The following is a 13,041-nucleotide window of genomic DNA, read 5'->3' as shown; positions in this document are numbered from 1 at the left end:
GGTGAAGGGGGCGGGGTTTCAGGAGGCAAAAAATGCTATATTCACTGTATAAGACGCACCCAAATTTTCAGCCTCTTTTTTGAGGGAAAAGGGTTACTGCAAAAATACAGTAATTAGGCTTTATGTATTACAGGATTTTAAAAATAATCACAATCTTGAATTATACCCAGAAGTTAATAATAATTAGTGCAACTCACAGAACAGGGGTGTTATATAGGCATAACTGTCCCAGAATGCTGCAGCACAAACTGTGATGATTGTACACCACTGTGCTGCAGCATTCTGGCCGAGGTTCATCTCTTGGTGATTTTCAAAGGTAGCCTCATGTAGAGCTTATTACAGTAGCTCACCTGCAAAGTAAGAGAGCCATTGTGGTTGTAAGAAGGATTTCTTGGTTCAGGAATGGACACAACTGATGTACAAACTGAACTTGTAGAAAAGCCTTCTTAGCCAGATCTCTTCTTAGTCATTGAGAGGAGTTGTGAGCTCAGAATAATCCCTAGATTGCATACGGGACATTGTAACTCTACTTAGGACCAAAAGTGGAAGATCCCTAGATCCAGGTAGTCTAAGACAGTGTTTTTTAACCTTTTTTGTGCAAAGGCACACTTTTTTCATGAAAAAAATCACGAGGCACACCACCATTAGAAAATGTTAAAAAAATTTAACTCTGTGCCTATATTGACTATAGGCAGGTGTTTTTCCCACGGCACACCTTACACTATGTGGTTCCACCACAAAAGCGCGTAGGACAAAATCGCGCTCGACAAAAGCGCACTGTGACGTCATCACAGCGCGACGAAAAAGTTCGAAAAATGTAAAAATAAAGCGAAAACCTTACCCTAAGCCCCCCAAACCTAACCCTAAACCTAACCCTAAACCTAACTCTTAACCTAACCCTAAACCTAACCCTAAACCTAACCGTTAAAGTAACGAAAAACCTAACGCTAACCCTTAACCTAACGCTAACGCTAACGCTCTAAAGCTAACCCTAACCCTTAACCTAACCCTAACCCTAAACCTAACCCTTACCTTTATGTGAATCGGCTTGCTTTAATTTAATTTTTATTAATTTTTATTTGAATTTTTCGATCTTTTTCGTCGCGCTGTGATGACGTCAAAGGCGCGATTTTGTCGATCGCGCTTTTGTCGTCCGCGCTTTTGACGGGTCACGCACTATGTCACGGCACACTAGTGTGCCGCGGCACAGTGGTTGAAAAACACTGGTCTAAGACTCCACAGCCACTCGGACTTGCTAGGATTAAACTTCGGTTCTTCCTCATCCAAACTCCCAACATCCTCTAGGCACAACATCATTGATTAATTGGCCAGAGATAAATATATTCAACTGAGTATTATCACCATACTGATGATATCTTACCTCATTTTGATTGGCAACCTCCCCTAGGAGCTTCATGTAGACAAGCAGCATGTGGACTAAAAGTATAGAGCCTTGAGATATTTCACAAAGTTTTTGGAATTGACCCTCTGTCCCTCTAACAACACCTAGAACCAGCCAAGGAAGACAGAAGAACCACTATAATACAATACACTCCCACTCCGTACATATTTTTTTAAAAAAAATATTTTTGGGACATGGGTTCTCTAGGGCTAAAAGTGATTAGCTCAAAGTTGCCCAACTGGCTTTATGCTTTTTAATATTAGATAAGAAATAATTATGCACGGAGGTAAACTGTGTTTAGTTTTACTTTTGAAAGAGCTGCTCTAAGAGTTTACAGGAGATGATCATGTTGCCATAAATCTTTTTTGCTTAGTAGAAAGGTTTTATGTAGGCCAGTGTTTTTTAAATGTTCTTCAGCTCAAATTATTTGAAGATGGATCAGCTGATACTACCTGCTGTACACAGGATGTAATAAGCCATACCCTTCCACACATAGAATTAATCTTCCTAAGCACCCAACAGTTCTTCTTAACTAGAAAGGGGTTTCATTCCTATCTAGATATATATTGTGAGGTGGAAAATCTAATAAACAGTATTACTGTGCCCAGAAAGCATGTTTTTGAGAAATTGCTTGTACTCATTAGTGTACTGGGCCTTTCCATTGATTAATTATCGTGAGCTGTTTAGCTAACATGAAAGCTCAATTTAGGGTGATTAATTAGCATGATTACAAACTATTTCCCTAAGACAGATCTATACAGATCTGTACTTAGAATTGTCAAAAGTTTAATTATGAACTGTATTATATACTTAGGAATGTAAGACAGTGGTGGTCATTTAAAATATTACACTTCAGATACTTTAGCAAGTCCCTAGATTTAGAACTCCTCTGCAAAACAAAATTATTTGCTTACAAAACTTTTTAGTTTTAATTGGTATATGTACATGCAGTGGTGGGATTCAGCCAGATCGTACCACTTCAGGAGAACTGGTTGTTAACTTTCTGAGCAGTTTGGTGAACTGGTTATTGGAAGAAATTATTAGTGCAGAGAACCAAGTGTTAAATTATTTGAATTTCACCACTGTGTACATGTCTCTAAGGTGTCTGTTCTTTGATTAAATATCAAATTTGATTGACAACATTAGACAAAGTGCTACTTAAAATTCAAAAAATCTAGGTTCAGAATATTTTGGTAGCTCTTATCATCTCATATCTCACATTAATTGATTGGCCTCAGTTGAAGAAACAACAGAATTGGGATAAATATTTTAACCATTTTAATTTTAAAATTGAATTAAATTTAAGTTTTATTTGAAAACATGCCCAATTTATTCTGGAAAGAGGATATGTTAAAATTGATACTAGAGCTTGCATTTCTGTTTGTACTTCTGGTTTTATTATTTCTGTCTCTGTTTTATTTTCCCCATTTGTTTCATTTCTAGATGGTGATGCCAGGAGATGCAGTGGAGATGACTGAGTTTCAAGATAAAGCAATCAGCAATTCCCATTATGTGCTAGAACTCATGTTGCCAAATGTTTATTTAACATTACCAAACAAGAGTTTTTATGAGAAACTTTACAATAGGTAAGAATAAAATTAAAGGTCTTTGGAATACATCAGAGACATTTTGAAATAACCTGGGAAGGTAACTTTCTTCCCCTGCAGCCCATTATGACATCTTCCACATGATCCTCAGAAGTTTTCAGCAGGCTGAGAGAGATTTTCAGCAATTAGATGGGAGTCCAGGATACTTAGTTTTTCAAAGAAAAAGCTTAAGGTGTTTTGCAGCACCAGCCAATAAATTGATTCCTGATTTCTGGCAAATATTTGAACCCTATTCATATGTTTGTGCATATCTCTGCTATTTCTAAAGAAGTACCATATTTATAAGACACATCTTTTTCCCTCAAAAAAGAGGCTGAAAATCTGGGTGCATTTTATACACTGAATACAGCATTTTTTTGCTTCCCAAAACCACACCCCCTTCACCAAAATGCCATGCAGAACCTGTAGGAGGCTTTCAGAGAGCTCCTGGGGGCTGGGGAGGGCAGAAATGAGTGAAAAATGGGCTGTTTTTGTTCAATTTTGCTCCCCCCCCAGCCCCCAGGAGCACTCTATAAGCCTCCTAAAGGCTATCCATGTATTTTTTTTGACAAAAGAACGAGCCTGTTTTTACAAAAAAAATGGCCTTTTCTGCTCCCCCCCCCCGGAGCACTCTACAAGGCTATTCTTAAAGGCTATTCATACCTCTCTTTTTTGGGAAAAAATGGACCCATTTTCTCAAAAAACGGGCCGTTTTTGGGAGGTCTGCAGAGTGCAAAAAACTTTTTTTTTAAAAAAATTTGCCTCTTCAAAATTTTGGTGCGTCTTATACTCTGGTGGGTCTTATACTCCAAAAAATAGTGACATAACCATTTTTCACATTTACAATAATTGCAGCAGTCCCAGGGTCATGTGATCAAAATTCAGATGCTTGCAGCTGGTTCATATTTCTGACCATTGCAGTGTCCTGAGATCATGTGATCACCTTTTGCGATCTTCTTACAAGCAAAGTCAATGGGAAAGCTAGGTTCATTTAACAACCGTGTTACTAACTTAACAACTGAAATAATTCATTTAACAAATGTGGTAAGAAAGATCGTAAAATGGAGCAAAACTCACTTAACAAATGTCTCACTTACCAGCATAAATTTGGGGCTCAATTATGATCATAGGTTGAGGATTAACAGTACACATTCACATGTTGAGTTGCAAGACAATCACCCTTTTTGTCTTATCTTAATGTTTCTTCCAAATACATTTGACAAACATAGCAAGTAAGAGAAGGAAATTATCAACCTATATTTATCTGATGTACAGGTGTTTCTGTTTCTCTATACTAACTCCTCTGTTAGTATATATTACTGATTTTCATATCGATAATCATTTAAAAAATATTTTTCCGTAACATAGATTTGTTGTGATTCATTTTATTCCCATATTCACTTTAATAATATCAAAGTTTTTCTTTCTTTCTAGGATTAGCAATGATCTTCTATTATGGGAACCCACAGCTCCCTCTCCAGTAGAAACATTTGAGAATATTTCATACGGTGTTGGGATTTCAGTCGCTAGCCAGCTGATCAACACGTTTAGTAAAGACAGTTTTAGCCAGTTCAAGTCTACTATTCATTATGGTAATGTATTGCATAAAATATATATCCAGTGTTATTATGTTAAATAAAAATAAGTGTACGTATTTACTGTAATCTATTTAAAAGACTTTAAGAATTAACACTGAGAAAATCTGTACATAAATATTCTTGACCTAGGTATATTGTCCACCTAAATATATAGTTAATCAGTTATTTTGATTAGTTTCACTAATTAAATATTTAATTGATTTTATAGATGATGAGAGTGGATCTGAGGAGGAAACATTACAATATTTCTCCACTCTTGATTCCAATTATTGTTCCCGGAGAAGGAAAAAAAACGAATTGCAAAACAGAAGCACACAGAATTTTCTTTCACTTCTTTTAAATATAAACCATGGATTATTGTCAATATTCACAGATATTAAGGTGAGATACCTAAGTAGGAATGACTAGTGGGATTTTATTTGTAAAACATTATTTTGGTATGCTGATATTTTTCCTTTTAAAAAAAACAAAAAGAAAACTAGCTGTTAGTACTGCTGTTAAGGGAGCACCTGGGAAGGCCAGGGCAATTGACTAACCTGTTTCCCTGAAAATAAGACCTCCCTGGATAATAAGCATACCAAAATAATGGTATCATTATTTTGAACGCATGCACTAAAATAAGCCGTCCCCCGAAAATAAGCCCTCCTTGAATATATGGCAACACAGCAGCAGCTATGAGGTGACCACGTTCACCGCCTCCTGCATCTCAAAAATAATAAGACCTCCCTGAAAATAAGGCCAAGTGCTTATTTCATGGGTCAAAGGAAAATAAGACCCTGTCTTATTTTCGGGGAAACACAGTCGATTGAGAAGAAGAAAGGTCTTCAGAAAGTAGCAGAGACCATTTCAATAATATTGTTAAGAAAGCTGCATATTATAGACAGAGCACCAGGTGTCAGTATCAGATCAAGGATGTCTTTATCTTTGTGTATTAAGCAGCATAATCTTATGAATAGTCATTCTAAAACAAAGATTCAACCAGCAAATGATGTTAATATACCCTTTTCACTATTTCTGTAGCAGGATGATGGAAGAGTATTTGAAGACAAACATGGAGAATTTTGGTTTGAATTTTGTAACGGTTCTTTATTTTGTGTAACGAAGTATGAAGGTTTTGAAGACAAACATTATATATGTCTCCATTCTAATAGTCTCAACTTATATCATCAAGGTATGAAATTGAAATATTAGTTTATATAATGAATTTGTGTTCAGCTTTTTGATAAGATAGGTTAGTGAAAATCATAAAAAGTATAATAATTTTAGGGGGAAAATGCAAATGTAACATTTTTTGATAGTATTAAAAGATTCAGTTTGTACTGTATTGCTAAAAATAGAATTTATATTTCATTTACACTTCATTCAGAAAATTGGAGCTAGGAGTTTTTAAGAATATAGCATGACTTTAATTATGGGACAAAAATTAAAAGGTCAATAGTTGATGTATTTATTCATCCATCCCCATTTGTAGCTGCCTGATCTCACAACTCATCTTTTGATATAAATAGTTTAAATTTAATTAGAATTTTAGTGGTTTATAAAGCTATGTATACAGAGAAGGATGGAAATAATTTGGAATAATTATATCAAAAGTAGATAGTATAATACTTTGGATTTGATTATAAGAGGTGCTTTGGAATAGTAATAGCAGACTTACAGACTGCTCCATAGTGCTTTATAGCGCTCTCTGAGTAGTTTAAAAATGTCTGCATATTGTCCCCAACAATCTGGATCCTCATTTGACCAGTCTTGGAAGAATGGAAGACTGAGTCAACCTTGAGCTGGTCAGGATCAAACTCCTGGCTGTGGGCAGAGGTTACCTGCAATACTGCATTTTAACCGGTGTGCATATCATATATAGAAATGCCAGAGAGATCCTGCATACATACTCCTGCTTGTTCCATACAACTTTTTTCAAACACTTCCGAAGCATTACCCAATCTAAATAAACACTAAGATTAAATAGTACTATACTTTTAAAGTATATGCAGCTTGCTATGTGAAAGTAATAGGAATGAATTCCTCAGTTTTAGTTCCATTTGAATCATTGAATCATTTTATCCGTTTTCCTGGTAGAAGTGTATTCTGGCATGCATGTCCATGCACAAAAGTAAAAAAATAAATATATTGTAGATTTTTTTAAAAAATTATATATAATAGAAAATGGATTGTGCAATACTTTAAAGCAAAGACAAAAAGGTTGTTTGGCATGCAGTTGAAGCCTCAATGTGCAAGTCCATAAACTAAATGTGTCTTCCTGGAATTGCATAGCAACTTCATGATTCCAAGAAGCATATATTGTTACTAAGAAAAGGTGTGCTTTTAAAAAATGCTGCAGACAAATGCCACATTTGTGTTCCCAAGCACCTTTTGTTTTTGAATACAAAGCATTCACATAGTCATTATGAATATTACCAGACTTTGTCTATCTTCATTTATTCTGAAAGATAGAATGTGTGTTTTCATTCTTCAAGTAATAAGCAAATCATCCTTTTTACAGGAGTGGTAGAAGAGACTGTGTCTCTGTCTGAAATAAAACTGCCAAGTGCAACACATCCACATTGGCTAGAACCTACTATTTATTTTTCGGAAGAAGAAGGTCCTAACACAGCTTTTTCGGATGGTGTAGGAGCAGAATGTTTAAGCATGTTGTCAGTTGCCGTTAAAATACAGTCAAATAAATCAGAAACAAATACAAAGGTTTGTATTTAGAATTAACTTATTTAGTTGTATATCAATACATTTATGTTTTGTCTTTTCTGTGAGAGCTTAGGATAGCATATAGAAATATCACACACACCCCTCCGCCACCCCATTTTCTCCTCACAGTAAATCCATTGGGTAAGATTGAATTACAGGAAAGTCGCGGGTAAATAGAGTCAGGTACGAATTTGAACCCATAATTCTATACATTTGACCCTGCTTGATAGGGCTACCTGGACCTTTAGTCCAACAATTCTGGATGGCACCACTCCATCACTGCACTATAAAGTCTTTGAATTTCCAGTCAAAGAGTAACTTATCATACTGTTTACATAGTTCTTGTTATGTTAGTAACATTGTTAGTGTCAAAGGAAGGATAGGTTATGATGTTCATTTAATTCTAAACATTTCAAACCGTTACACTAACTAGATATACTTTTGTTTTCTAGGAGTTTTTAGTTGCAGTTGGGTTAAGAGGTGCCACTCTGCAGCATAGAGTACTTCCTTCTGGTTTAAGCTGGCATGAACAGGTATATCATTATGCTAATTGTTTTTTTGTTTTCAATTATTCATCACTCAGTCTAATGGCCTCATGGCCAAATGAACCACTGAGAAACATTATAGAGATTCTCAGATATTAACAGAAAAATCCTTAATTAGATAAAAATGCCTAATGACAACTTAAATATACTCCATAGAGTGTAGAGCATATATTGCTAAAGAAAAAGTTGGCTGAGAGAATGACATAACTTACTTGAAAGAAAGTCTACATCCTGAACAATAGCATCATTTTTATGGTCATCCTTGTCTTACAACCATTCGTTCAGCGACCATTCAAAATTACAAAGATGCTGAACAAGAGGACTTATCACCTGAAGTGATGGCCATTGCAGCACCCCAATAGTCACGATTGTGACCCTTGCTACACTTTTGCACTTACAGCTAGTTGCCAAGTGCCCCACGTTTATGAGATCACCATTTGCAATCTTCCCTGCCAACTTCCCCAGGAAGTCCCCTGCTAAGAGGAGTCCCTCTAGTTTCAGAGGGCTGACGAAAAAGGTCCATGCTGAAATCCAAGCAGGATTTTTAGCCGCTGAGGAGTTTTAGTTTTGGATCAGAGAAACTTATATCTCCACTCAGTGCTAAAAATCCTGCTTGGATTTTGACAGGGAAGATTTTCAACTCTGGATCAGAGAGACTTGCGATGTTTCCATAGCTTCATTCTCCAAACTGCACAAGGCTTGCAGAATGATGCATAGTGGCTTGCGGAAAGAAGGTCTGGCACGAGCACGAGCTGTCTCAGATATGTTGCCCAGGCCTTTCGGCAGGAGGAGAAAAATAGATGAAGGTGAGTGGTGTAAGGCAGCTCAGAGGAGCGTGGATTAGGCAGCCAGGGCAATCACACTTCCCCTCAGGCTTGTACACCTTAAAGAAAAGTTCACTACATTTGTCAGTGGCAGCAGCAGTGCTTAGAGGTGAAGATGAGGCCTGGGGGAATGACAACTGGCTGAGACTACTAATGGCCCTGGGTCTCTGTTTTGAGCTTAGCTCCAGCATTACAGCCAAATGCTGCAGGGCACCTAGCCTAAGTCACAAAGGAAATAGGTGGGTGTGGGGTATCGGGCAGCATTTCTCAAGTGGCAGCAATGGGGCTAGGGCTAAAGTCACAGCCTGGGAGCAGAGGCAAATGGCAGAGACGGTTGAAGGCCTACAAGCCTCTGCATCAACATTGCTGCCACCAAGTGCAGCACTTCATTCCGGAACTTGTGCACTGCCTCCACTGGGACTCCCAGGGCCGCCCCCACTCATCTGAGATATTTCATTGCTCCTTGGGACTGTATCTGCTTAACATCCTACGAGTTCACTTAACAACCACAACTAGGATTGCGGTAGTTGAGCAAACTGGTCAAGTGACATCTTGCTTAACTAACACTTTACTGAGCAATCGAGATTCCAGTCCCAGTCATGAGCATATGTTGAGAACTACTTGTAATATGGCATAAAATAAAAATTTATAAAAATATATCTTAAAAGCATTACAACAATTTTAATATTGCAGCTATTTTTCACCATCCCCATTTTATCACTTCTTTATTAGTATTAAAATGTATTTTAAAAACTGCTCCACAACCTCAGTAAGTTCTTATAAGCTCAAATGAAAGATTCTATCCAATAACAGTTTAGCAGAGCTCCGAATGCTCCTCAAAGCATATTCTAGTTTTCCCCCATCCCTGAGGCCTGGGTATCTCCTAGAAACCTACACTCGAAGGTTTTGCTGTAGCATAGTAAGGAACAAAATTTGAATGACCAAAGCTGCAGCAGGATAGTAAAACTCTGCAAGCTACTACTGGGTCTAATATTTCACTTTTTAATATATGTTGTGAAGTGGCCTTAAATTATGGATAATTGGAAATCAATGGGTCTACTTTTATGCTTTTGTAATTGTAGATTTTGTATTTTTTGAATATTTCTGATGAACCTGTATTGGGATATAATCCTCCAGCCTCCGTTACAACATTTCACATCCATCTCTGGAGTTGTGCTCTGAATTACAAGTAAGTTAAATGAGAAGATTGTTGTCAATCTTAAATCTCATAAATACTTTGGTCCAAATTTTTTTGAAAATAACAATATTGGTGGGATTTTTTCTTTTTCCGCAGGCCTTTATTTTTACCAACTAGATGTCTTCTTATTGTTGAAACATTTAGCATTTCAAGTAGCATGGCACTGGATAAATCATCTTCTACTCTCAGGTAACACTTAAAAGGCCAACAGCCTCGTTTTTACCTTTATATTTTATTTTAGGTGTTATGAAAATATAAAAAAGACATATATGAGGATGAAGATGAACTTCATGAAATTCAGTGTTTGAATTTTTCATAAGTAACAAAAATCCATTGTAAATCTATAATTATTAATGTTGAATCACCCACTTCTGTTTTTAAAACATGAATTTGGAATTGACATTGAGACGAAATAGGACAAAACGTGGTATGCATATATTCTTGTTTTGAAATATTTGTAAGATTTTCAACAACAATTTAAACTTAAAAAAAATTCCCTACATGTTGTCCTTCCCTTGATTTCTGGCCTATAGGATTATAGTTCAAAGTCATAAATATGTAGTTTTAAGGAAGCTTTGACTCCAATAAAACTTAAATTGGTATTTGAACAATCCCATATTTTTTTCCTCTACCATAACTCATATTTAAAAGTTCATTCTTGTTGTAGTTTTTCACTTTTTACTGACAACCAAAGACTTCATTTGCTTGTATGTAGTTTTTTGTGATGTTCCCAGTTGCGATTCAATGAACATTGCATGTCAGTTTTGTTTTCACTTTGAAAATCTATTCCTAATTGTAGTTAAACTGCCTTACCAGAACAAATTCAATAACAGTGCGAAGTTAAGAAGATGATCGCATTTGTATTCTTTAGTCAAGTTGTTAAATGCATCATTTAATTGTATACCAAATACACAATTTAGGGTTTTTTGGCTGTAGGATAATCTTGGATGAGGCTGCTTTGCATTTATCTGACAAAAGTAATGCTACTGTGAATCTCCAAAAAGGTAAGTGTATTTTGCATTGAAAAGAACCCAGAGAATCAAACATACCCAGTTAGGATATTGAAAAGTGGTACAATATTAAGCACATAGGGTTGGTTAAGAAAATGTCTTAATGGTTTTCTGGAATATATTAAGACACTATAGCCATCTAATCTTAAAAGACATCTGTGGTGGCAGATGTCTTCTAGCTGAAGCCAGAAATGCAAATAGTGATACACTTTGGAGCTAAAATTCATGAAAGTCTAAAAATGAGCAGGACCAACTCAGATTTAAGGTACTCTTTTACTCAGTGCTTCATTTGCTTATTTTTGTCTACAAAAACAGGCCATTGAAACAGATCTCAAAGATCTATTCCGTCTTCATCTTTCTATCCTTGCACATAGACATTCAATTATTTTCCTTACTTCCTTATTTTTTTTTCTGTTCTCACTTTCCTATCCAATTTGCCCATTTTCCTTCTCGCTATTTGCAGACTTAGTTCCATGTATGCATCCATTTACTTTATCTTCTACTCTTTATTCTTCTGTGCTGAGTCAGAATGAAAATGTTTATTGTTTCCCAGCCAAGCAAGAAAGGAATAGTAGCAAGCATTCAGAATATTGGATAGGAAAAAAAACAAGGAATGTGGGAGATAAGAGTAGCTTGAACCCTGATTGTTGGACACAGTAATGGCCATATATGTATATGCTGATTAAATTCATTCCCAATTAGATGTGAAATAACACCCCTTAAAGATGAACACGATATCTGTTGATTTGAGTCAACATATGGCTTATGTTCTCTAGATTAAAATAGATTTAAATATTAATTGTAATACTATTTTGTATCAAGTGGGAAGTCCATAATAAGCAAATGGCTTGGACAAATAAAGCCAAAAGGTTGTTAAATAGGAGGAAATTACATTACGGCATAACCTCAATTTAACTGACCCCCATTTAACAGTCATTGGCTGCAACTGAGCAAACAACTATTTAGGATTCACCCTGGAAATAAAGAAATCTGTTGTTACTGAAGTATATTTGGCAGTTTACTTCATGCAAATGATGTAAATTGCTACTGTACAAATCACATTAAGCTATGTATTGTATAATAGAGGAAATGACAAAAGTTGAAAATGGTTAGGGGGTTTACTATACATTAATAGGGAAACTGAATTTAAAATGTGTAAAGACTTAAGTAGTTTTCTTTAAAAACAACAACAAAGAAGCAGTATTAAAGCATATATTTTTATTCTTTTTTTCCAGATTACGTTCAAGTTATGGATATGGGACTGTTGGAACTGACCATAAAGACAGTGAAATCTGAATCTAGTGAAGAGAGGGTGAGTTAAAACATTAAAAACTAAATTATTTATTTACAATTTTGACAAAATAAGGCTAATTTTGAATATATATAAAATACACACACACATACAAACATACAAAAAAAGAAATAAATAATAAATAAAATATCTTTAGGGGACTTATTTACAAAGAAAATGAAAATCAGTTAGAGGACTAGAATTGTACTGGATTCCCAAACATACTCTTTTTTAGTTTTTCTTATCTGTGTTTTTTATTTTTTATTAAAAGGTGGTAAATATATCTTAATACTTCTTCCTCCTCCTGTTTTTACCCCACAGTAGTAACTTTGTGAGGTGAATTGGACTGAGAGAGAGACTTACCTAAGCTGGCTTTCATGCCGAATGTGGAATTATAGCTCACTATCTCCTAATTTCTAGCCTGATGCCTTAACTACTACACTGGGGGCGGGGGGTGTCTTCTAACTGTACATGTTTTGTTTGTTGGTAAATATGAGTGTGTTAGTTTTCATAGGGATCAAAAATGTTTTACTTGTTTTACTTTCTGTTGCCCAGAGCAATCCATATTTTGAACTACATTGTTCTAGTGATGTTATCCACATTCGAACATGCTCAGATTCATGTGCTGCGTTGATGAATCTTATACAATATATTGCAAGTTATGGTGATTTGAATCCTCCTGCTAAAACGGAGTGTACTTCTGGAGTGACCAAACAGAACGTGAAGGTATGAATATATATTTCTCTTAACTATAAATAAGTGAGAACAGTCAGACTTTAAAATCAGCAAGGAAGGTTGCGGCATCTTAAAGTATATCACATTTATTGTGAAATAATCTTTCATCATTGACAGATGGCGTTTTTCTGAGATACTGAATGATAGTTCAT

At 35.7% G+C, this 13,041-nt stretch overlaps 1 protein-coding gene across 1 annotated transcript in view; it reads left to right on the top strand.

Moving 5' to 3' along the window:
* The window catches only part of ATG2B (autophagy related 2B), a 53,057-nt gene that overhangs the window by 26,290 nt on the left and 13,726 nt on the right, over positions 1 to 13,041 (top strand). The window contains exons 18-28 of the mRNA XM_014055571.2: positions 2,846 to 2,988; positions 4,423 to 4,580; positions 4,795 to 4,967; positions 5,607 to 5,757; positions 7,087 to 7,286; positions 7,739 to 7,819; positions 9,738 to 9,844; positions 9,950 to 10,042; positions 10,790 to 10,857; positions 12,099 to 12,175; positions 12,710 to 12,880. Of these exons, the coding sequence (XP_013911046.2) occupies positions 2,846 to 2,988; positions 4,423 to 4,580; positions 4,795 to 4,967; positions 5,607 to 5,757; positions 7,087 to 7,286; positions 7,739 to 7,819; positions 9,738 to 9,844; positions 9,950 to 10,042; positions 10,790 to 10,857; positions 12,099 to 12,175; positions 12,710 to 12,880 (1,422 nt within the window). The remainder of the gene's footprint in view (positions 1 to 2,845; positions 2,989 to 4,422; positions 4,581 to 4,794; positions 4,968 to 5,606; positions 5,758 to 7,086; positions 7,287 to 7,738; positions 7,820 to 9,737; positions 9,845 to 9,949; positions 10,043 to 10,789; positions 10,858 to 12,098; positions 12,176 to 12,709; positions 12,881 to 13,041) is intronic.

Source organism: Thamnophis sirtalis, unplaced genomic scaffold (assembly GCF_051295495.1).
Source record: "Thamnophis sirtalis isolate CommonGarterSnake01/CBP01778 unplaced genomic scaffold, rThaSir2_p1.2 scaffold_1, whole genome shotgun sequence".
Taxonomy (NCBI): Eukaryota; Metazoa; Chordata; class Lepidosauria; order Squamata; family Natricidae; genus Thamnophis; species Thamnophis sirtalis.
Note: the sequence above shows the minus strand (reverse complement) of the source record. Positions and strands in the feature narration are given on the sequence as shown.